Consider the following 25,987-nt stretch of genomic DNA (forward strand, 5'->3'; position numbering starts at 1 on the left):
TAAAGGACGTTCCACAGTGCTACAGCAAGGGTGTGCCAAGCCTGCAGAGACCGCATTCCTGAACTCACCAATTAAAAACGTTGTGTTGGCCAAGATATGAAACTTTTTCCCAACATCAACACCTAATTTCCTTCTTGTTCGACGATATGGCCAAAATCCACTACGTTTACCCTTCTGATATTAGACACCCAAAAAAAGATCAGTAACATGAATAGGCTGAAATTCCCAGGGTTTCATGAAGTATATCACAATAAAAAGGCAGGTTTGTTCTGGCTTAGTGGGAGGAGTCCTGTGCTACCTTTAACTAAGGATATAAAGATGTTAGAGACAGTTACATTAAAATGTATTCATTCATTGCACAAATATTTATTGAGTGTTCTAGGTACTGAAATAAGAAGACAAAAAGATTAAGATAGTTTTTTCTTTCCTGAGGTTATATCTATTTTAACAGGTTAGGAGTGGTGACAGCCATGTAACTAGGCTTATGAGGCGTTATGATTTTTAACTAGGAAGAGCCAAGTTATGATTTTTGATATGGAATATATCTGAGCTTGGAATTCTCTGGGTTTATCATGCTTAGGGTTCGTTGGGCTTCTTAAACATGCTATATTTATGTCTTTTGCCAACTTTGGAAAGCTCCCAGTGATGATTTCTTTAGTTTAGTTTTTCTCAGCTTCATTCCTTCCCTTTTCCTTTTGAGATGCAGATTACACACGTGTTAGACCTTCTGATATTGTCATACAGGTATCTGAGACTCTGTGAAGTTTTTTCTCCTCCAACCATTTTTCTCTCCGTTCAAACTAGAAAATTTTATTGATTAATCTTCAAGTTCACTACTCTTTCGTTTCACACTACTTCCATTATTGAGTCCATTGAGGGTTTTTTTTTTCCCCAGAGTTTTTTAATTAGCTGGCCCTCCTTATCCACAGGTTCTGACAGATTAACCCAACCACTGATAAAAAATATTTTGGAAAAAAACTTCCAGAAAGTGATAAAAAGAAAAACTTGAATTTGCTGCACTCCGGTAACTATTTACGTAGCATTTACATTGTATTGGGTATTACAAGTAATCTACAGATGATTTAAAGTACAGGATGTGGGGCTTCCCTGGTGGCTCAGTGATTGGGAATCTGCCTGCCAATGCAGGGGACATGGGTTCAAGCCCTGGCCTCGGAGGATCCCACATGCCGCGGAGCAACTGAGCCTGTGCGCCACAACTATTGAGCCTGCGCTCTAGAGCCCATGTGCCACAACTACTGAAGCCCGCACACCTAGAGCCCGTGTTCCGCAACAAGAAAAGCCACCTCAATGAGAAGCACACGCACCGCAACGAAGAGTAGCCCCAGCTCACCACAACTAGAGAAAGCCCACGTGCAGCAATGAAGACCCAATGCAGCCAAAAATAAAATAAGTTAATTAATTTTAAAAATAATAATAATATGGGGCTTCCTGGTGGCACAGTGGTTGAGAATCTGCCTGCCAATGCAGGGGACACGGGTTCGAGCCCTGGTCTGGGAAGATCCCACATGCCACGGAGCAACTAGGCCCGTGAGCCACAATTTACTGAGCCTGCGCGTCTGGAGCCTGTGCTCCGCAACAAGAGAGGCCGCGATAGTGAGAGGCCTGCGCACCGCGATGAAGAGTGGCCCCCGCCTGCCGCAACTAGAGAAAGCCCTCGCACAGAAATGAAGACCCAACACAGCCACAAATAACTAAATAAATAAATAAATAAATAAACCCAAAAGTTAAAAAAAAAAAAATAATAATAATAATAAAGTATAGGATGTGCATAGGTTGTATAAGAATACTATGCCAAAAAAAAAAAAAAAAAAAGAATACTATGCCATTTTATATAAGGAACTTACTTGAACTTCTGTGGCTTTTGGTGTCCTCTGGGGGTCCTGGAACCAAACCCCTGCAGATACTGATGGACAACTGTATATCTTGGTTGAGACTTTCTATTTTTCCATTCCTTTTCATTGTTTGTGTTTTACCCTTAGTTGTTAGAGCATTTGTATAATAACTACTTTAACAACTTTCTGAATACTTCCAACATCTATGTCATCTCAGCACTGATGCCTGTTGATTCTCATGGTCCATACAACTTGAGGTTTTCCTGGTTCTTTACATGCCAATTAATTTTGAAATATATCCTACACATTTTGACTATTATGTTATAAGACTCTCGGTTTTGTTTATATCCTACAGAGAATGTTGATGTTTGTTTTAGGAGACAATGGTTAGGTTCTGGCTGCAAGTTCCAACAAACCTTCTGTGAGTTGTGGTTCCAATACCAGTTCAGTTTTCAAATCCTTTGCAGGGCTATCTGGATCTGTCCTGCATGTGCACCATACAGTGACTAGTCTGAGACTTGGGTGGTGGTTTAGGCCACAGTTCAGTTCTCAAAGTATATAGGCAATTATGACGCTGATCCATATATGTACAGCTCAGGAATAAACCTAGAAGTTTCCTGAGCTCGTCCCACTCTGAAATCATCCAAGTATTTTTTTTTAATTAATTAATTTATTTTATTTTTGGCTGTGTTGGGTCTTCGTTTCTGTGCAAGGGCTTTCTCCAGTTGTGGCGAGCGGGGGCCACTCTTCATCGCGGTGCGCGGGCCTCTCACTGTCGCGGCCTCTCGTTGCGGAGCACAGGCTCCAGACGCGCAGGCTCAGTAATTGTGGCTTACAGGCCCAGCTGCTCCGCGGCATGTGGGATCTTCCCGGACCAGGGCTCAAACCCGTGTCCCCTGCATCGGCAGGCAGATTCTCAACCACTGCGCCACCAGGGAAGCCCCATCCAAGTATTTTTTGGTTGCCTGGGGCTCCCCTCCTCTTGTCACCTAGCCAGAAAACTGAGGCTTTATTCATCCACATTTCCTACAACTACTCCAAAAAGAGAAGGACAGAAAGGGAAAGGAGGGAGGCCAATCAGGATATGTCCCATTCTCTTAGGGCTACAACTCCTCTAGTCAAAGAGGAAGGTTCAACTCTGCATTTTAGGCCTGTCCCCAATACTGTTGCTTCTGCCACTGCTGCTCTGTTACTGCCGCCACAGGACTTCTTGGGAGACTAGGGCAAATGAGAACAGAGAAAAGAACAGAAAACAAAAAAGAGAGGGAAAAAATGGGGAGATCCCCACTCTCTCTGAGAGTTAGAAGAACCCATTCCAACTAGTGCTATAATTAGAGGGCTTTCTGAGTTCTCTATATCTGCACTAATACCATCTTCTAGATTTTGAGCAGCACTGATTTAAGGCTTCTCCTGAATATTAAGATGCAGACCTGAAAAGGGAAATGCCACGAGGCGGGGAAAAGATCAACCAGGAAGCTGTATACTACAGAATTCTAAGCATTTTAACAGTGAAAGACATTCAAATGCCAGCCAGGCACAGTAGTGAATCTTCACTGAACACCTAGGATTTCATTACAGACTCCAGAGAATCATGTGCCCAGTAAGATCTCTGGGATTGCCATTACAATGGATTTCACTACTGTGATTACGTTTTACTATATGACATAGGGTCCTTTAAGGAAGGGAGGGATTTCCCTGGCAGTCCAGCGGTTAAGACTCTGTGCTTCCACTGCAGGGAGCGCCAGTTTGATCCCTGGTCTGGGAACTAAGTTCCCACATGCTGAGCAGCATGGCCAAAACAAAACAAAAGAAAGGGAGATTATCCTTCCTGGGCCTGACCCACTGGTGAGCCCTTAAAAGGGACCAGGATCTTCTGGCAAGAGATTCAAAGCAAAAAAAGGATTTAATGCTGAAGAAGTTCTCTGTTTCTAGACTTGAAAATAGAGAGAGCCACAGAGCTAGGACCTGAAAGGTGCTTCTAGTAACTGAGAGCAATCCCTAGCCAAAAGCCATCAAGCAAAGGAGAACCTCAGGCCTACAACTGCAAGGAACTGAATGTGGCCAATAACTTGAATCATCCTGGACGCAGATTCTTCCCTAGAGCTTCAGGAAGGAATGTAGCCCAACTAACACCTGGATTTCAACCCTGTAAGACCATAAGCAGAAAACCCAGCCACACCATGCCTAGACTTCTGAACAACAGAAATATGAGCTAATAGATAGGTGTTGTTTTAAGCTGCTAGGTTTGTGGTAATTTGTTACACAGCAAGATAAAACTAATTTGAGGGGTTATTATGAACTTAATGCCAATAAACTTATCAACTTAAACCAAATTCTTCCAAAGACAAAAATTATCAAAGCTGACACAAAAGAAATAGAAAATATGACTATCTATGTATCTATTAAAGAAATTAAATTTCTAATTAAAAACCTTCCCATAAAAAAAACTCCAGGCTCAGGTGGCTTGGAGTAAATCCTACCAAATATTTAAGGAAGAAATAATACCAATCCTACGTAAACTTGTTCAGAAAATTGAGGAGGGGAAGGTTTCTCAACTCAATTTATAAGGTCAACATTTTCCTGATTCCAAAACCAGAGGAAGACATTACACAAAAAGGAAAGTGCAGACCAATATTCCCCGTGAACACAGACATAAAAATTCATAACAAAATATTAATAAATCAAATCCAGCAATATATAAAAGGGCTACTACATCTTCAATGTGTGGTGCCTATTTCAGAAATGCAAGGTTGGTCTTAACTTTTGAAAATCAATCAAATTAACTGACCAAAATATAAAAACTACACAATCACCTCAATAAATACAGAAAAAGCAGTGGACAAAGTGCAACTTTTTCTATCCCTTTCACGATAAAATCTCTTGGCTAAGTAGAAACAGAAGAGAATTTCTTGAATAAAAGGCATGTACAAAAAACCTACAGGTAATATTATACTTAAAGTTGAAAGACTAAATGCTTTGCTTTAAGAACAAAACAAAAATGTCTACTGTGATGGTTAATTTCGTTTGCCCGTTTGACTGGGCCTTGGGGCATCCAGATATTCTGGGTGTTTCTGTGAGAGTGATTTTTTTTTCCCCCTCTAAGATTAACATTTAAATGGTAGACTGACTAAAGCAGATTACCCTCCTTAGAGTAGGTGGTGGTAATCCAATCAGTGAAAGAAATGAATAGAACAAAAACACTGGTCCTACTTAGAGTAAGAAAGAATTTTTGCCTGACTATCTAACATCAGCTCTTCCTGGGTCTTGAGCATACAGAACTTCAACAGGAACTTCATGATAGGTGCCTCCTGGTTCTCAGGCCTTCAGACTAAGACTAGAACTAAACTATTGGCTCCTCTAGATTTCTAGTTTGCCAACTAATTATGTGAGCCAATTCCTTAAATAAATCTGTGTGTGTATGTGTGTGTGTGTGTGTGTGTGAACACAAACATGCACGCACACACACACCCTATTATTTTTTTCCCCCCTTTGGAGAATCCTGACTAATACATCTACTCTCAGCAGTTCTATTCAACATCATACTGAAAGTCCTAGCCAGTACATTAAGAAAAGGATAAAGTTTGGAAAGAAAGAAAGAAAGTTCCCTGCTCCGCATCTACCCCTCACCTTTTTTTTTCCCCCACATTTCTCTTCAACATTGTAATGGAACTCCTAACCTGTGTAGCAATTAAAAAGAATGAGGTGTACCTACAAGAAAGTCACGCCATACTTGCATTAATTTACTTAAATTCAACTATGTAACCCCACTGGAAAGAGAAAAAGCTGGAGGAGGGGGAACTAGAGAATTAGATGGACTGGGGGGGAGGGTACTTTTAATTAAGCCCATTATTCCTATGAATATATGACCACAAACAATAGAATCAATCCACCTTGAAATAGCTGATGGAAGTTGTTAAAACCTATGGAAATAAAATGTCACTAACAAATAATCTGTCAATGACAAAAATAAAGCATAATGCTCAAGAAAAATAAAGCATGTAGTGAATGCTTCTTTGGTCTTCTTCAGGAAGAAACTAAGTAACAACAAAAGGCTGTAGAGAAATAATAACTACAAAAGCATTAAATAAGTAATAAATACAATAACCTAAAAAATGGGAAGAACAAGTAGGAATTCCCATTTTTAGAATGCAAATTATACATGTATACATACAAACTACTAAGCAAAATCATACATATATGTTTAAAAAAAACACTCCATATGACTTGAGGGTGTATTTGCCTATACGTGATTTCTGCCTTTAGAAATATAATACCCGAGGGAGGAACCAAGATGGCGGAATAGAAGGATGTGCTCTCACTCCCTCTTGTGAGAACACCAGAATCACAACTGTCTGCTGGACAATCATTGACAGGAAGACACTGGAACACACCAAAAAACATACCCCACATCCAAAGACAAAGGAGAAGCCACAATGAGATGGTAGGAGGGGCGCAATCAGACTAAAATCAAATCCCATAACTGCTGGGTGGGTGACTCACAGACTGGAGAACACTTATACCACAGAAGTCCACCCACTGGAGTGAAGTTTCTGAGCCCTACGTCAGGCTTCCCAACCTGGGGGTCTGGCAACGGGAGGAGGAATTCCTAGAGAATCAGACTTTGAAGCCTAGTGGGAATTGATTGCAGGACTTCGACAGGACTGGGGGAAACAGAGACTCCACTCTTGGAGGGCAGACACAAAGTAGTGTGCGCATCGGGACCCAGGGGAAGGAGCAGTGACCCCAGGGGAGACTGAACCAGACCTACCTGCCAGTGTTGGATGGTCTCCTGCAGAGGTGGTGGGGTAGGCCTGTGGCTCACCGTGGGAACAAGGACACTGACAGCAGAAGTTCTGCGAAGTACTCCTTGGCGTAAGCCCTCCCAGAGTCTGTCATTAGCCCCTCTAAAGAGCCCAGATAGACTCCAGTGTTGGGTTGCCTCAGGCCAAACAACCAACAGGGAGGGAACCCAGCCCCACCCATCAGCAGTCAAGTGGTTTAAAGTTTTACTGAGCTCTTCCCACCAGAGCAACAGTCAGTTCTACCCACCACCAGTCCCTCCCATCAAGCCTCTTAGATAGCATCATCCACCAGAGGGCAGAGAGCAGAAGCAAGAAGAACTACAATCCTGCAGCCTGTGGAACAAAAACCACATTCACAGAAAGATAGACAAGATGAAAAGGCAGAGGGCTCTGTACCAGATGAAGGAACAAGATAAAACCCCAGAAAAACAACTAAATGAAGTGGAAATAAGCAACCTTCCAGAAAAAGAATTCAGAATAATGATAGTGAAAATGATCCAGGACCTCGGAAAAAGAATGGAGGCAAATATTGAGAAGATGTAAGAAATGTTTAACAAAGACCTAGAAGAATTAAAGAACAAACAGAGATGAACAATACTATAACTGAAATGAAAACTACACTAGAAGGAATCAATAGCAGAATAACTGAGGCAGAAGAACAGATAAGTGACCTGGAAGACAAAATGGTGGAATTCACTGCTGCGGAACAGAATAAAGAAAAAAGAATGAAAAGAAATGAAGAGAGCCTAGGAGACCTCTGGGACAACATTAAATGCAACAACATTCGCATTATAGGGATCCCAGAAGGAGAAGAGAGAGAGAGAAAGGACCAGAGAAAATATTTAAAGAGATTATAGTTGAGAACTTCCCTAACATGGGAAAGGAAATAGCCACCCAAGTCCAGGAAGCGCAGAGAGTCCCATACAGGATAAACCCAAGGAGAAATATGCCGAGACACATAGTAATCAAATTGGCAAAAATTAAAGACAAAGAAAATTTATTGAAAGCAGCAAGGGAAAAAAAAAAAATAACATACAAGGGAACTCCCATGTGGTTAACAGCTGATTTCTCAGCAGAAACTCTACAAGCCAGAAGTGAGTGGCATCATATACTTAAAGTGATGACAGGGAAGAACCTACAACCAAGATTACTCTACCCGCCAAGGATCTCATTCAGATTCGATGGAGAAATCAAAAGCTTTACAGACAAGCAAAAGCTAAGAGAATTCAGCACCACCAAACCAGCTCTACAACAAATGCTAAAGGAACTTCTCTAAGTGGGAAATACAAAAGAAGAAAAGGATCTACAAAAACAAACCCAAAACGATTAAGAAAATGGTCATAGGAACATACATATCGATAACTACCTTAAACGTGAATGGATTAAATGCTCCCACCAAAAGATACAGACTGGCTGAATGGATACAAAAACAAGACCCGTATATATGCTGTCTACAAGAGACCCACTTTAGACCTAGGGACACAGACAGACTGAAAGTGAGGGGATGGAAAAAGATATTCCATGCAAATGGAAATCAAAAGAAAGCTGGAGTAGCTATACTCATATCAGATAAAATAGACTTTAATATAAAGAATATTATAAGAGACAAGGAAGGACACTACATAATGATCAAGGGATCAATCCAAGAAGAAGATATAACAAGTATAAATATATATGCACCCAACAAAGGAGCACCTCAATACATAAGGAAACTGCTAACAGCTATAAAAGAGGAAATTGATAGTGACACAATAACAGTGGGGGACTTTAACAGCTCACTTACACCAATGGACAGATCATCCAAAATGAAAATAAATAAGGAAACAGAAGCTTTAAATGACACAATAGACCAGAGAGATTTAATTGATATTTATAGGACATTCCATCCAAAAACAGCAGATTACACTTTCCTCTCAAGTGCGCACGGAACATTCTCCAGGATAGATTACATCTTGGATCACAAATCAAGCCTCGGTAAACTTAAGAAAATTGAAATCATATCAAGCATCTTTTCTGACCACAATGCTATGAGATTAGAAATGAATTACAGGGGAAAAAACGTAAAAAACACAAACACATGGAGGCTAAACAATACGTTACTAAATAAACAAGAGATCACTGAAGAAATCAAAGAGGAAATCAAAAAATACCTAGAGACAAATGACAATGAAAACACGACAATCCAAAACCTATGGGATGCAGCAAAAGCAGTTCTAAGAGGTAAGTTTATAGCAGTACAAGCCTACCTCAAGAAACAAGAAAAATCTCAAATAAACAATCTAACCTTACACCTAAAGGAACTAGAGAAAGAAGAACAAACAAAACCCAAAGTTAGCAGAAGGAAAGAAATCATAAAGATTAGAGTAGAAACAAATGAAATAGAAACAAAGAAAACAATAGCAAAGATCAATAGAACTAAAAGCTGGTTCTTGGAGAAGATAAACAAAATTGATAAACATTTAGCCAGACTCATCGAGAAAAAGAGGGAGAGGACTCAAATCAATAAAATTAGAAATGAAAAAGGAGACGTTACAACAGACACCACAGAAATACAAAGCATCCTAAGAGACTACTACAAGCAACTCTATGCCAATAAAATAGACAACCTGGAAGAAATGGACAAATTCTTAGAAAGGTATAACCTTCCAAGACTGAACCAGGAAGAAACAGAAAATATGAATAGACCAATCACAAGTAATGAAATTGAAACTGTGATTAAAAATCTTCCAACAAAGAGAAGTCCAGGACCAGATGGCTTCACAGGTGAATTCTATCAAACATTTAGAGAAGAGCTAACACCCATCCTTCTCAAACTCTTCCAAAAAATTGCAGAGGAAGGAACACTCCCAAACTCATTCTATGAGGCCACCATCACCCTGGTACCCAAACCACATAAAGATACTACAAAAAAGAAAATTACAGACCAATATCACTGATGAATATAGATGCAAAAATCCTCAACAAAATACTAGCAAACAGAATCCAGCAACACATTAAAAGGATCATAAACCATGATCAAGTGGGATTTATCCCAGGGATGCAAGGATTCTTCAATATATGCAAATCAATCAATGTGATACATCATATTAACAAATTGATGAATACAAACCATATGATCATCTCAATAGATGCAGAAAAAGCTTTTGACAAAATTCAACACACATTTATGATAAAAACTCTCCAGAAAGTGGGCACAGAGGGAACCTACCTCAACATAATAAAGGCCATATATGACAAACCCACAGCAAACATCATTCTCAATGGTGAAAAACTGAAAGCATTTCCTCTAAGATTAGGAACGAGACAAGGATGTCCACTCCCACCACTATTATTCAACATAGTTTTGGAAGTCCTAGCCACGGCAATCAGAGAAGAAAAAGAAATAAAAGGAATACAAATTGGAAAAGAAGAAGTAAAACTGTCACTGTTTGCAGATGACATGATACTATACATAGAGAATCCTAAAGATGCCACCAGCAAACTCCTAGAGCTAACCAATGAATTTGGTAAAGTTGCAGAATACAAAATTAATGCACAGAAATCTCTTGCATTCCTATATACTAATGATGAAAAATCTGAAAGAGAAATTATGGAAACACTCCCATTTACCATTGCAACAAAAAGAATAAAATACCTAGGAATAAACCTGCCTAGGGAGACAAAAGACCTGTATGCAGAAAACTATAAGTCACTGATGAAAGAAATTAAAGATGATACCAACAGATGGAGAGATATACCATATTCTTGGATTGGAAGAATCAATATTGTGAAAATGACTATACTACCCAAAGCAATCTACAGATTCAATGCAATCCCTATCAAATTACCAGTGGCATTTTTTATGGAACTAGAACAAATCAACTTAAAATCTGTATGGAGACACAAAAGACCCTGAATAGCCAAAGCAGTCTTGAGGGAAAAAAACAGAGTTGGAGGAATCAGACTCCCTGACTTCAGACTATACTACAAAGCTACAGTAATCAAGACAATATGGTACTGGCACAAAAACAGAAACACAGATCAATGGAACAAGATAGAAAGCCCAGAGATAAACCCACACACCTATGGTCAACTCATCTATGACAAAGGAGGCAAAGATATACAATGGAGAAAAGACAGTCTCTTCAATAAGTGGTGCTGGGAAAACTGGACAGCTACATGGAAAAGAATGAAATTAGAACACTCCCTAACACCATACACAAAAATAAACTCCAAATGGATTAAAGACCTAAATGTAAGACCGGACACTATAAAACTCTTAGAGGAAAACATAGGAAGAACACTCTTTGACATAAATCACAGCAAGATCTTTTTTGATCCACCTCCTAGAGTAATGGAAATAAAAACAAAAATAAACAAATGGGTCCTAATGAAACTTCAAAGCTTTTGCACAGCAAAGGAAACCATAAACAGACGAAAAGACAACCCTCAGAATGGGAGAAAATATTTGCAAACGAATCAACGGACAAAGGATTACTCTCCAAAATATATAAACAGCTCATGCAGCTCAATATTAAAGAAACAAACAACCCAATCCAAAAATGGGCAGAAGACCTAAACAGACATTTCTCCAAAGAAGACATACAGATGGCCAAGAAGCACATGAAAAGCTGCTCAACATCACTAATTATTAGAGAAAGCAAATCAAAAGTACAATGAGGTATCACCTCACACCAGTTAGAATGGGCATCATCAGAAAATCTACAAACAACAAATGCTGGAGAGGGTGTGGAGAAAAGGGAACCCTCTTGCACTGTTGGTGGGAATGTAAATGGCTACAACCACTATGGAGAACAGTATGGAGGTTCCTTAAAAAACTAAAAATAGAATTACCATATGATCCAGCAATCCCACTACTGGGCATAAACCCAGAGAAAACCATAATTCAAAAAGACACATGCACCCCAATGTTCATTGCAGCACTACTTACAATAGCCAGGTCATGGAAGCAACCTAAATGCCCATTGACAGACGAATGGACAAAGAAGTTGTGGTACATATACACAATGGAATATTACTCAGCCATAAAAAGGAACGAAATTGAGTCATTTGTTGAGACGTGGATGGATCTAGAGACTGTCATACGGAATGAAGTAAGTCAGAAAGAGAAAAACAAATATCGTATATTAACGCAGATATTTGGAACCTAGAAAAATGTTACAGATGAATTGGTTTGCAGGGCAGAAGTTGAGACACAGATGTAGAGAACAAACGTATGGACACCAAGGGGGGAAAACCGTGGTGGGGTGGGGATGGCGGTGTGCTGAATTGGATGATTGGGATAGACATGTATACACTGATGTGTATAAAACTGATGACTAATAAGAACCTGCAGTACAAAAAAACAAACAAACAAATAAACAACTAATATTAAACTTTGTTTGGTTTATTTGTATGGAAATACGTTAATATAAATGTTTCAGACATTACATGAAATTTCTAAAAATCTTATATGTTCTGGTATAATGTTATAAGTCATAATTCTAGTTATTACTTTAAAATGTATATCTCAGAAATAACTAAATTTCTTTGTCAATTGCATTATTATGAACTTTCATCAAATCTTTAACCGTGGTCATTTTTAAGTCTTTTGTCAATTACAGACAGTTCTGGGTGTACTCTGATGCTTTTGCAAAAATGTTCCTATAAAAGGGTTTCATCTTCAAAGAATTCATGGAAAAGACTCTGACAAGTACAGGTTTCTGGTAACTGACTATACTGCTGAACTGAATGAGTAAGCATTTTCAGAACTCTAATGGAAAACTGATGAATTCATAAAAGTGCTAACAAAAGATCAAGATAAAAAAAAAATTAATTCCATGGGACTGAGTGAACTGATGAGGATGACTATAATATTGTGACTTTCTGTTTGAATTAAAAAAAAGAAAAATCCCACAAGGACTCAGAGGCAAAAAATATACAAATCAATTTTCACTGCAAAGTAAAGGAGCTGTTACAGTGGAGGATTACTGGACTGAATGTCAATGTTATGACATAGTATGAGTGTGTTTCGTGTTTGGTAATTGCAATCATTGTTGCTTTTGTTGTGGTCATCCATTTACAATGCTTGGTGTCAGTTTATCTCTTGTAAAAATAAAATACAGTGTGTGTGCGTGAAAAAAATAAAATAAAATAAAAAGTAAAAAAAAAAAAAAAAAGAAATATAATTCCTGAGGAACTCTACTAAATATTTAATAATCCAGAGGACCATCCAAGATATAAAGTGAAGAAATCAAATTATAGAATAATATATATAACATCATCCCTTTTCTTTAAGAAACCGACCAATCAACAAAATAAACACAACAATATGTTTATATATATTTGTATAAACCATATGTGAATATATATTTGTATAAACATGGAGGTCACTCAAGGCCTGTTGACCTTGAATCCCATATGATGGTAAAGAGATGGGGAGGAGAGATCAGCAACTTTTTTCTTAAATCATGTTTGGACTTTTTTTGCCTGTTGCAACAATCATGTTATACTTTTGCCATTGGAAAAAATTAATAAAGAAAATTTAAATTAAAGGGAAAAATTAAATTACCACTAAAATAGAAAACAAAGGCTAATTGGCCATAAGCATACTCATTAAAAATTAAAATCTAGGACTTCCCTAGTGGCGAAGTGGTTAAGAATCCGCCTGCCAATGCAGGGGACACAGGTTCGATCCCTGGTCCAGGAAGATCCCACATGCCGTGGAGCAACTAAGTCCGTGCACCACAACTACTGAGCCTGTGCTCTAGCACAGCCACAACTACAGAGCCCGCATGCCACAACTGAAGCCCGTGCGCCTAGAGCCCGTGCTCCACACCACAACGAAGAGTAGCCCCCGCTCACCGCAACTAGAGAAACTCCGCGTGCAGCAATGAAGACCCAATGCAACCAATAAATAAATAAAATTAAAAAAAAAATTAAAATCTAGCTAAGAATATAAGTGAAAAAAATCCCTTATTTTAATGACAGCTACCCAAAGAATCTTTAATGTCCATTTATAAAAGCAAGCCACTGGTAATCTTTGGCAAGGTGCTCCTGAATATATCCTCATGCCAGCAAACATCTCAAACTAACTGAATCTCTTTCTTGGATCACAAAACTATTCACTTAATTTCCTGCCAAGCAAAATAGAGGAAAATGTATGCTTTACACTTTCAGACAAAATGCCTTGTTAAGTCTTAACTGTAGGGGTAGTGCAATAAATCCTCATGTGTTAACAAGTTGTGGTCTACAATAGAGTCATCTATTTTATTTCAGGAAATAATATTACATTTTCTGAAAGTTTAAATGGAAAAAAAAGGGGGAGGGGGTAAGAGAGGCTATTGTGCAGCTCTAAGCAAAGCTGAGAAAGGAGAGTAAGCCTGCACAGAAACATGTGACCTATAGGTTTGGCTTAAATTTTACTTGCTGAATTCTTGATCTAAACCAATTTCTTTTCCATTATATACACTGGGAAAATGTCAATCTATCCAGTACATCTCAAACTATTCAAAGAATATTTTAAAACAAAAATTCTTAATTGTCCTATATACCATACTCTATCTCCTGTAGTTAACCAATATGGGTAAAATTCATCTCCAATGTGACTTTGACTGAGCATATCAGTGACTTATTCAAATAATGGAGCAGAAGATAAATTCAAATCTTAACAAGTACTCACTTTTACAGTTTCTTCTGTGTTAAGTTTATTTCCCTTAACCAAGACAATTTGGAAAGGGTTGTTATTTTCCCAAACATGCTGTAAAAAAATGAAATAAAGACAGAGTATTTTAATGAACGAAATGAATATTCTATGCTAGCAATGAAATAGCCTTATCAGTTCTCATTTCCATTGGTAAAATAATGAAAATACACCTCTGAACTAACAACTGAAAATCACATATATTAAATTAACCATCACAACCACTAGCACTTAGTTCTCAAGGCAAAACAGGCAGCATTCCAGTATTGCTAAGAAATTCACTAAACACCATTAAAAAATAGTATTAAAAGTTTTGCATAAATTAAGAATTGACCAATAAATTAATATAAAGATAATAACTTAATCATCAAGGAATGGTTAAACATGCAATTTCTTAAGACTGAAGAACTATTTTAAAACTGTTGTGTTCTAATGAATACAAACTTAAGATTTGCTTTATACAAATATATTACATTCTAGAAAAAAATGATGCCTTTGTTACATTTAAAGTCTAAAAGTATTCAATCAGAAAGAAAGAAAACAGACAAATTATACCAAAACACTATTATAGATAAACTGACAGAAATGAGATATACCAGAAAATCAACTATCTCAGCACATCTAACTTTTCTACTAGAATGCTCAACTTGCTCTTTGAAGTCCCACATTTAGCTCTAATCTCAAAATATCTCAAATTTGAGGGCATTTATCTTTAGCACCAAAAGATAATCGAAAACATAAATGGCCTGTTTACAATCATATGTAGCCTGAGTAAGGAAAAAGAAGGGTAGCTAAAAAGATAATTACTAATAAATGGTGATGGATCTTTGGCAAATATGCATTAATATTCTGTGGAATATTAATATTAATTCATATTAATATTAATATTCTGTGGAAAAGATGCATTTTCCACAGAAGGAAAACTAAGCAAAGAATATACGTGTGAGGCTTAAGCATACAACCTAACCCAAAAAATCACGTGCCTTTTGGGGTTACCAAAGGTTCACACATGAAACTTACAGAAATAATTCGAGTTTTCTTTGGTGGTAAAGGAAGAGGAAGGTTAGATGAATTTCGATTTATGGCAGCCTCTATGGCAATCATTTCCTGTTCATACAGCTTCTTGATCTTGCAACATTCCACAAGTATAAAATGGGGCAAGGCTCTATTCATTACACAGTTCCGGATATACTACAGTGGCAAGAAAGAATAAGGTAAGGATTTTCAAGCAAAACTTAAATCAACAGAAGAATAAAATTAAGCTGAACAACACTAGAACAAATGCACTGTGAAAGTGTATCTTAAACAACAACTCAATGTCAAGGATATGAGAAATAAAAATCACAACATAAAACTGCTACAATTAATTGAACATCTACGTACCTGAGAACTGAACTAGATACTTCTTGTACGTTAGAGCTAATCTTCATAACTCTAAAAGACAGATTTTCCCCTTTTAATAGATTAAAGAACTGAAAATCAGAAGGCTAAGTTACACAGCTAGTATCTTTAACACCTGGATTTAAATCCACCTGTCTGACTTCTTTTCTGTTTGCTAAACCTTGGAGAAATATGTGCCACAGTATAGATGTTTTGTTTTCTCTTCTCTGCACTTAATACATGACAGTATGACCAACTGGCACACCTTTCCAGGGGCAGGACTTGATCGTCATAGACTGTGATGCCACACTGCAAGCTCTGACCAGTAAGTCAGGAAAGGTGAATACGTAGTACACATGTGGCCATTTTTTATAAGTCCTGAGGTGGCCACATTTCCATGGATCTCTGAGGCAGACCTGGTACCTTTTCAGCACAGGGCTCCAGGCATCCATTACTGCCTTTCCATCAAAAACTTACTGGCCATCCGAGCTTGATGCTCAGTTTCATTTCCATGAAACCAGGATGATTCTCCAGAGGCATATAAGAAGAGGGGTGGTTATTCACATTACCAAAGATTCCTAACATAATGAATAGAAATCCAATGTACTCCTCACTATAATAAATTTCCTATACAGATATAAAGTGTGACTCAGTATATTGTATTCAATTCAGAACCACTGAAAATACACTTTTGGAAAAAAACAAAAAAAAAATTCCAGACTGGCGTACAAGTGGGAGTTAACATGATAGTATGATAAATATATTCATTCAAAAACTTTTCACTATGAAAGATGTATCATTTCATTTCCTTCAGGTTCCTTCACCTTCATTGTATATTTTCTTTCTCATATGACCTTGTACAAAAAACACACACGTCTTTAGTTTTCTTTGTAATAACAAATTCCAGTTTGAGCAAAACAATATACTTTCCCCTTATTAAGGTTTAAAAAAAAGTGTTAAAGAAGCAGGAGGCTACTTAAAAGATGGCAGAACATGAAGGGAAGAAGTCAGTACTTAGATGTTACCACCAAGCACTTTTCATCTTCCTTCTTCCTCTCACAGGCTAGAGTTCAAGCACTTACTGTCAGAATGCCACAGATCCCAAAGCTGTGCACAGAGGTTATAACTGCTGCTAGACCTTCTACCTACTAAACCAAGGATTAAGGGCTACACTAAAAATTTGAAAAAAAAAAAGAAGGGGAGGATACAAAATCCCCTGTTACCTGGTAATAAATCAGAGTTCCTTCTGAAACAGACATCACTTAATAACTGGCATGCCTGTATCCCTCTTGCTTAAAACAAACAACAAAAATCACAAATAAGAGTAACCACAGGTTTCCATGGTGGCAGAGTGGTTAAGAATCCGCCTGCCAATGCAGGGGACACAGGTTCAAGCCCTGGTCAGGAAAGATCCCACATGCCGCAGAGCAACTAAGCCCGCGCGCCACAACTACTGAAGTCCGTGAGCCTAGAGCCCACGAGCCACAACTACTGAGCCTGCGTGCCACAACTACTGAAGCCCGTGCGCCTAGAGCCTGTGCTCCACAACAAGAGAAGCCACGGCAATGAGAAGCCCGCACACCACAACGAAGAGTAGCCCCCGCTCGCCGCAACTAGAGAAAACCTGAGCGCAGCAACGAAGACCCAATGCAGCCAAAAATAAATAAATAAATGAAATAAATTTTTAAAGAAAGAGTAATCACATATTTTCCTAAAATTCTGTTACTATTTACCTCTAACTTGGCACTTAACCCAGCATTCTTTATGTAACGACCATTTTTTAGTCTCCAAATGTAATTTCAACAAAAATATCCTCAAGTTCCTTGAAGGCAAAGCTTCTTTAAATAGCATACCTTATGCTGGGGGAAGGGGTGTCGCAATGCACATATCTTATTTAAACTCCACTATACTCCAAAAATAACCTGAGGCACATCAATTCCCTGCATAAAACATCTACTCAAAGAATTCATGACTAAATGTAAATAAATGGTAAATTGATAGTTAAAACACATACCTGGAACTGAATTAGTGGGTGATCACCAAACACATATTCTACTCTCCCACTGACTTGCAACACACAGTCATAGGGGCTAACTTCATCTTCTTTCCCATGAATAGTCAAACGTTTTTGGATTGCCAATTCATTTATTTTGATAGGATTCATATTAGGAGATACTTGAAAGCTAAACACATCCTAAAAAGGGGGGTAGAAAAAAGAAGCAATTTTGTATTTACACTGGAAAAAAAAAATCACTCTTTACATTTGTACTTATTATTAAGTACTACACTGTATACAACTATACATAATGTTTACACATGTACATCCTTTACATTTAATTTCCAGTAAATTTTCTTTCCCCCTACCAATCCTGGAAAATCATTTTTTAACCTAAATGAATACCTTGTTACAGTTCATCTCATTTTTAGTTTAGTGTTCCCACATGCTGCTTCCCAATGCTGGTTATCAGCAGTGATGGTGAAATGGCCAAATGAGAATTTTATAGAATTTGAGGGGGGGTGGGCGGGGAGATGCATGTATGATGGAGTAGGTTGCCAAACATCCTTTATTCTGAGATTCTGTCATTCCTATTTTTTGACGGTAAAATGTTTATTCACTTATGAAATAGTGTTGGCAATAAATTACGGTATGGGGTTTGGTTTTTTTTTAAAGCAATAATAGCCTAAATAAAAATCTATAAACTCGGGCTTCTTTGGTGGAGCAGTGGTTAAGAATCTGCCTGCCAATGCAGGGGACACGGGTTCGAGCCCTGGTCCGGAAAGATCCCACATGCTGCGGAGCAACTAAGCCCGTGCGCCACAACTACTGAGCCTGAGCTCTAGAGCCCGCGAGCCACAACTACTGAGCCCACGTGCCACAACTACTGAAGCCCGCGTGCCTAGAGCCCGTGATCCGCAACAAGAGAAGCCACCGCAATGAGAAGCCCGTGCACCGCACCGGAGAGTAGCCCCCGCTCACCGCAACTAGAGAAAGCCCGCGCCCAGCAACGAAGACCCAACACAGCCAAAAATAAATAAATAAAATAAATAAATTTATTTTTTTAAAAAATCTATAAACTCTATGTGACTTCCTAAAATTATTTCATAACTTAAAAATTTACTATTCTGTATGATCAAAAACTCTACGAATTTTTGGTTTAATCCCTGGGAAGTATCTAGCCAGAAGAAAAGGAGACTAAGGAGACATGTGATAGCTATATTCCAATTATCTGAATATCTGGCATGTAGAATAAAGAGAGATTGAATGGATACTTATTAAATAGGAAAGTATAACCAGACGAGCAGAAGTCACAGAAAGACCGTTTGAATTTAATTTTTTAAATTCAAAATTTAAATGTGTGCTTGCTCACAGTGAAAACATGCTACTTCAGTAGGCAGAGGGCTCCCATAGCAACTGGATGTATTTGGTTAGAGACACAGGATATAAAGGATGGTGAAAAGAATTATTATGTTATATAAAGAGTCTGCCTAGATGATGTCTAAACTCCTTTCACCATTAAGTTCTATGACTGCTTGAATCCAATAAGATTTTACATCTATATTTCTCTTCTAACTTCAAAACACTTCTTTTCACATATACTTTGTTACAATGATGTTAACATTAAAATTTGTATATCCAGTAGAGGTTTTACCCATATGTGATGAAATTCAAACTGACCTAGATGGACAAATTGCCCGGAGCAGGTATTTTCAAGTTGAATTCTAATCACCTTTTAACAGTAAAATTCCCTATTTCAGCTCTTTCAACAATGCAGAATTCCCTAAACAGTATTTTAAATTTGATCTTTACACTTTATGATATCCAATTCTTGGCTTAAATTGAACTTGAGTCTCAACATATCTCAGTATAGAGTGGCAAATTGTTTTCTTTTTTTTTTCTCTAGACAAACTTCCCTTGCAAAATGCCTGAATGTAGGATCCTTTTTTTACATCTGACCTAACAAATACTTAATAACGTGTTTTTGGAAAGGAGGCCAACTTGATAAAATGAGAAACACCTGGAAAAAATCCTGGCTCTACCACTGACCAGCTATGAAGCAGGGCACAAAAGAACTCAAACTTCTCTCCCTTTCAGTTTCTTCACTATAAAATGGGGATAAAATAACAACACTTTATTGGGTTGTTGTGAGAAGTAGAGAATATATTTCAAAAATACCTTTCATAATTCCTGGCATAGTAAAGTGCTCAATATAGAATGGCTACTGATAAAGGTTTTGTTAATTGAAGAACAAAACAAAATATCCTTGTACTCCTACCCTAATTCCAAGGCCAGAGACTAGATGATAAAATGAGCACACTTCATATAAAGGCAGTAGCATAATCTAGTTTGTAAAATTGCTATGAACATTCAGATACAGATTAACTATATATACACTCTATTATAATGCCCAATTCCGTATCGGCACTTAGTTCACATATTCACAGAACGCAAATGTAAGAAAATGGAAAAAAAGAGCTCTTTGATCAACCTTTCATTTTATAGAGAAGAGAAAAATCACATGAGAAAATAAAATTATATCTACATTAAACAACATTATCGGGGCTTCCCTGGTGGCGCAGTGGTTGAGAATGTGCCTGCCAATGCAGGGGACACGGGTTCGAGCCCTGGTATGGGAAGATCCCACATGCCACGGAGCAACTAGGCCCGTGAGCCACAACTACTGAGCCTGCGCGTCTGGAACCCGTGCTCCGCCACAAGAGAGGCCGCGATAGTGAGAGGCCCGCACACCGCGATGAAAAGTGGCCCCTGCTCGCCGCAACTAGAGAAAGCCCTCGCACAGAAACGAAGACCCAACACACCCAAAAATAAATAAAAATAAATAAATTTTTTAAAAAATGTTTAAAAAAAAAAAACCTTAAAAAAAAAACAAACATTATCTATACCAGGGGTTGGCAAACTTTTTCTCTAAAGAACTAGGCTTTGCTAACAACATATGAGTATCTGTCGCATATTCTTCTTTCTTTTCTTTTTAACATCCTTCAAAATTCTTTGAGTTTTTTACATCCCTTTAAAAATATAAAAACCATTCAAAACCACTGCAGTTTGCGGACCCCGATCTAGACAAAAATGCATCAAAAAACCATATATGTGCAAAGGATGTGTCACTTTAGGTTGTCAGATATAATCTTAAATATATTTCCATCTTAAATCTAAAAATGCTCTTTGTCAGTGTTTACTGGTGAGCAACAGCCTCCTCTAACATTGGTGCTGCATTCTGGTAAAATTCACAAATTTATTATAAAGTATTTCTTAAAATAATATAATACTACCTGACAATTTTCAAAATGAACAGCCACAATGAGCTTTCCTCCGTAAAGTTTATCTTCTAAATTTTCAGGAATGGATGGTTCATGCTCTGGTGGATAGGTGTGCTTTAGCCAATCCATCCAAGACAATCCCACAAGCGACTGAATCTTTTCCTCACTGAATCTGCGCATTTTTATTCGGAATTCATTCACCTCAGGATCCTTCAAGGCATCAAATTCATGCAGACCTAAACAAAAATTTTAAACGTGTCATTTTGAGTAGCTAAGAGAATACAAAATATACTCAAAAAAAGATAATTTGGATGCTTGGTTTTTATGAAGCCAACAAAACTGAGCAGGAAAATATTATGAAAGATAAAGAGAATATTATGAAAGATAAAAAGAATATTCAAGATAAAATAACGAACTTCATGTATAGAAGATGAACACACAATTAGATTTCTAAAGAATATAAACTTGAAACCTCTTAAAGAAATATAGTTGGTTACCAATTTTAAAAAGATAATCACTGAAATTCACAGTACTATTTTAAAACCACATATGAAAGAGCCACAGTTTTTCTTTACAAATCAAGTAAATCACATTTAAAATATTTAAGAAAGGCTAAGAATCTGAAAACTTTACAAATAAGCCTAAAACTCAAGTTATTACTTAACTTAAAACTCAGTAAACTTAAAATTTTATAAACTTTCAGTTTACTGTGATTTTTCAACAATGGTTATAGTATATCAATTAGTCAAAAATCTCATAAACATAAAACTATTTTTTGTTGTACTGAATTATGAACCACTTCTGCCATGAAGATAACTATATAACAGCCTGTTCATAAGCTTATAATTATTCTAATAAATAATTCTAGATATCTAAAATAATAAAAGAACATGTATAAATTTTTATATGTGCATTAGTTTTTACCTATCAGATTGGCAAACATTTTAAAGTTGGACAAAACCTTAAGCTGGAAGGGATAGAAGAGAAATAGGCATATTTAATATTTATTAGAACTCACACTCACACACACACACACACACGTTTTGACCTTGGTATTCCACCAACAGGAACTGCAACCTGAGAGACTCAGGACCAACCAGTGAAAGTCAAATATGTTCCCCAAACCAACCACATAAGATGCCCAGCTTCTCGTGAGCCCACCTTGAGCTTCCTCCTGCCAGCAACTTCCATCAGGCATACATGAAAGCCATCCACTTTCTCTACCGTAAAACTTTATCACTCCCCTGCCTGACTTTGAGTCACTGCCAAACACAAAATTCCTTTATTATAGCAAGCTCTGAGTAAAAAGTCTGTTCTCATTTGCATGATTGTTTATTTCCACAAATCTATGGAAATAATTGTACAGATAACATGATATCAGTACAAGCATGTTCACTGTAGCTTTGTTTATAATAAATAAAAAACTGGAAATAACCTAAAGATAATCATTAAGACCTGGTTAAAAAAATTAAGATACATCCATATACCATGATAGAGTGGTACAAGTGCTAAAATGAATGAAATAGATCTGTGTTGTTAGGATAAAAGTCCCAGATATATTAAATATATAAAGCAAGGACACAATGGGTCTCTCAAGATTCCTTTTATGCAAATTCAAAACAAAGAATATAGAATGCATATAAATTTTTGCCTTGAAAATTGAAATAATATTAACAGCATTTCATAGTGTTGGAGAGGGAAGCACAGTGGGGCAAGCTGTTACTTTTCATTCTGTAGGGCCAAATCAATACTATATCATTTGAATATATGCACATCAATGAGTGTTATCTTCATAGTGGACTTACCTGCATTGTCTATTTACATCTATTAAAACAGTCATTATTTCTAAAATAAATATTAGCATCGATTTGAGGTATTAAATATAGAAAAATTAAAATGTTTAAGTTCCATAATACAACAAAGGTAAAATCTTGAGGGTAAAATATGATTTCTTGGATAGTTTTAGATCTGGAATAAAATATATTACTCTAAATCAGCTATATGAATGAACTGTAATTTAAGCAAACTACCTTAAGTATCTTAGAGCTTCTTCCTTTGCACTGTTCAAACTAATTCTATTCACAGATCATCGGTACTACAGATAAGGAAATGGAACTGAATACCTAATAATAGATACATCTAACAAAAATCAAACTCTTTATCTCCCTTTATCTACTAAAAGTCATGTCTAATCCACTTTCTAAATGTCTCTCAACTCTGTCCAGTTCTCTTAGGTCGTATAGCCATTACCTTAATCCTAGCTACCACCATCTCTCCCATGGATTAATTATTACATCAGTTTTTCATTAATTTCTCTACTCACAATCTTAATCCCTCCAATGCACTTCCATTCCCCAACCTAAATAATTTTTCTAAAATGAAAACCTGATGATGTTACTCCCCTACTTAAATCCCTTCAACAGCTTCCCAACTGCTCTTATGAATTAAATCTCTACTTTTTACATGGCCTGGATGGCTGTGCATGCTCTGAAGCCAGTTGCCTCTCTGGACTTCCTGCTTATCCTAGCTGTCCCCCTAAGCAAATCATAGTCAATTTCCTTTATTCCTTGAATAGGCCATCCTTCCTATATGCCATTCCCATTTGCTTTTCCTTCTTCCATCTCCTTTCACCTACTCAACTCCTAATGAGCGCTTAAGTCGCAGTTTAGCTGTTTGTCTGCAAAGAGGAAGTCCGTGACTCACCCAGTTGATTTAAGTGATCCTCCTTGACTTATAGCAGCTTATACATTGTATTGTAACTGTCTGTTTACTGATCCATTATTTCCCACTGGATTGTGAGCTCCAAGCAGACAAAGACCATATCACCCAAGTTCAGTGCTGTGGTTCTCAAGTATAAATACTCAATATAAACTGTTGAATTGCAATTGCTATTGTTTTGGTAATTTTTTTCAATATAATATAAATAAGGGACTCTTTTCACATAACTATGAGAGTCAGCTGAAAAGTACAGATTTCTTTCATACATCCCAGACTCACTAAATCCCAATCTCTGACAATCTGCTTTTTAAGAAACTGATGAATGGTTATCTAATCTATAACAAAGGAGGCAAGTGGACTTCCCTAGTGGTCCAGTGGCTAAGACTCCGCGCTCCCAATGCAGGGAGCCCAGGATGTGATTCCTGGTTGGGGAACTAGTTCTTGCATGCATGCCACAACTAACAGTCTGCATGCTGCAACTAAGAAGCCCGCATGCCACAACTAAGAAGTCTGCATGCCGCAACTAAAGATCCTGCATGCCACAACAAATATCCCGTGTGCCACAACTAAGACACAGCACAGCCAAAATAAATAAATATTTTAAACAACAACAACAACAAAACAAAGGAGGCAAGAATATACAATGTAGACAAGACAGTCTCTTCAATAAGTGGTGCTGGGAAAACTGGACAGTTACATGTAAAAGAATGAAATTAGAACACTCCCTAACACCATACACAAAAATAAACTCAAAATGGATTAAAGACCTAAATGTAAGGGCAGATACTATAAAACTCGTAGAGGAAAACAGAGGCAGAACACTCTGACATAAATCAAAGCAAGATCTTTTCTGATCCACCTCCTAAAGTAATGAAGATAAAAACAAAAATAAACAAATGGGATCTAATTAAACTTAAAAGCTTTTGCACAGCAAAGGAAACCATAAACAAAAGAAAAAGATAACCCTCAGAATGGGAGAAAATATTTGCAAACAAAGCAACCAACAAGGGATTAATGTCCAAAGTATACAAACGGCTCAAGCAGCTCAATAACAAAAAAACAAACAACCCAATCAAAAAATGAGAAGAAGACCTAAACAGACATTTCTCGAAAGAAGACATACAGATGGCCAAAAAGTACATGAAAAGATGCTCAACATCACTAATTATTAGAGAAATGCAATCAAAACTACAATGACATTATCACCTCACACCGGTCAGAATGGCCACCATCAAAAAATCTACAAACAATAAATGCTGGAGAGGGTGTGGAGAAAAGGGAACCATCCCACACTGTTGGTGGGAATGTAAACTGGTACAGCCACTATAAAGAACAGTATGGAGGTTCCTTAAAAAACTAAAAATAGAACTACCATATGACCCAGCAATCCCACTACTGGGCATATATCCAGAGAAAACCATAATTTGAAAAGATACATGCACCCCAATGTTCATTGTAGCACTATTTACAATAGCCAAGACATGGAAGCAACCTAAATATCCATCGACAGAGGGACTGATAAAGAAGATGTGTAACATATATACATTGAAATATTACTCAGCCATAAAAAAGAACAAAATAATGCCATTTGCAGCAACATGGATGGACCTAGAGATTGTCATACTGACTGAAGTAAGTCAGACACAGAAAGACAAATATCATATGATACTGTTTATATGTGGAATCTTAGAAAAAAAAAAAGGGTACAAATTACCTTATTTACAAAACAGAAGTAGAGTCACAGATGTAGAAAACTTATGGTTATCAGGGGATATGACTGGGGGAGGGATAAATTGGGAGATTAGGATTGACATATACACACTACTATATATAAAATAGATAACTAATAAGAACCTGCTGTATAGCACAGGGAACTCTACTCAATACTCAGAAATGGCCTATATGGGAAAAGAATCTAAAAAAAAAAAAAGAGTGGATATATGTGTATGCATAACTGATTCACTCTGCTGTACACCTGAAACTAATACAACATTGTAAATCAACTATACTCCAATATAAATTAAAACAAAGAAAGAAAGGAAGGAAGGAAGGAAGAAAGAAAAAAGAAAGAAAGAAAGAAAAAGGAAGAAACGGATAAAGCCTGAATTGGGGAACTACTATAAACATCTCTTAAAAATAGAAACTTTGCCAAAAATAAAAAGTTAGGCTAAGGAATTTAATTTTAAGCCTAGTTAATTGCCTATATGTCTTGTGGTATGAAAATTTGATAGCAAAGCTTAAATTTTAAGATAAGAGTACTGTATAGTTTACAGTGA

General features: G+C 37.2%; 1 protein-coding gene across 5 annotated transcripts in view; it reads right to left on the reverse strand.

Annotated features, from left to right (window-relative positions):
• PIK3CB (phosphatidylinositol-4,5-bisphosphate 3-kinase catalytic subunit beta) overlaps positions 1-25,987 on the reverse strand; it is a 199,080-nt gene that overhangs the window by 76,528 nt on the left and 96,565 nt on the right. For 3 of the 5 annotated variants that reach the window (XM_036851089.1, XM_036851088.1, XM_036851091.1), the window contains 4 exons: positions 21,006-21,229; positions 17,731-17,910; positions 15,357-15,527; positions 14,316-14,393 (listed from right to left, as the gene is read on the reverse strand). In XM_036851089.1, the coding sequence (XP_036706984.1) occupies positions 14,316-14,393; positions 15,357-15,527; positions 17,731-17,910; positions 21,006-21,229 (653 nt within the window). Of the gene's footprint in view, positions 1-14,315; positions 14,394-15,356; positions 15,528-15,719; positions 15,726-17,730; positions 17,911-21,005; positions 21,230-25,987 lie in introns of those variants that run through there. The other 2 variants (XM_036851090.1, XM_036851092.1) reach the window with 2 other exon arrangements.

Source organism: Balaenoptera musculus, chromosome 4 (assembly GCF_009873245.2).
Source record: "Balaenoptera musculus isolate JJ_BM4_2016_0621 chromosome 4, mBalMus1.pri.v3, whole genome shotgun sequence".
NCBI classification, from domain to species: domain Eukaryota; kingdom Metazoa; phylum Chordata; class Mammalia; order Artiodactyla; family Balaenopteridae; genus Balaenoptera; species Balaenoptera musculus.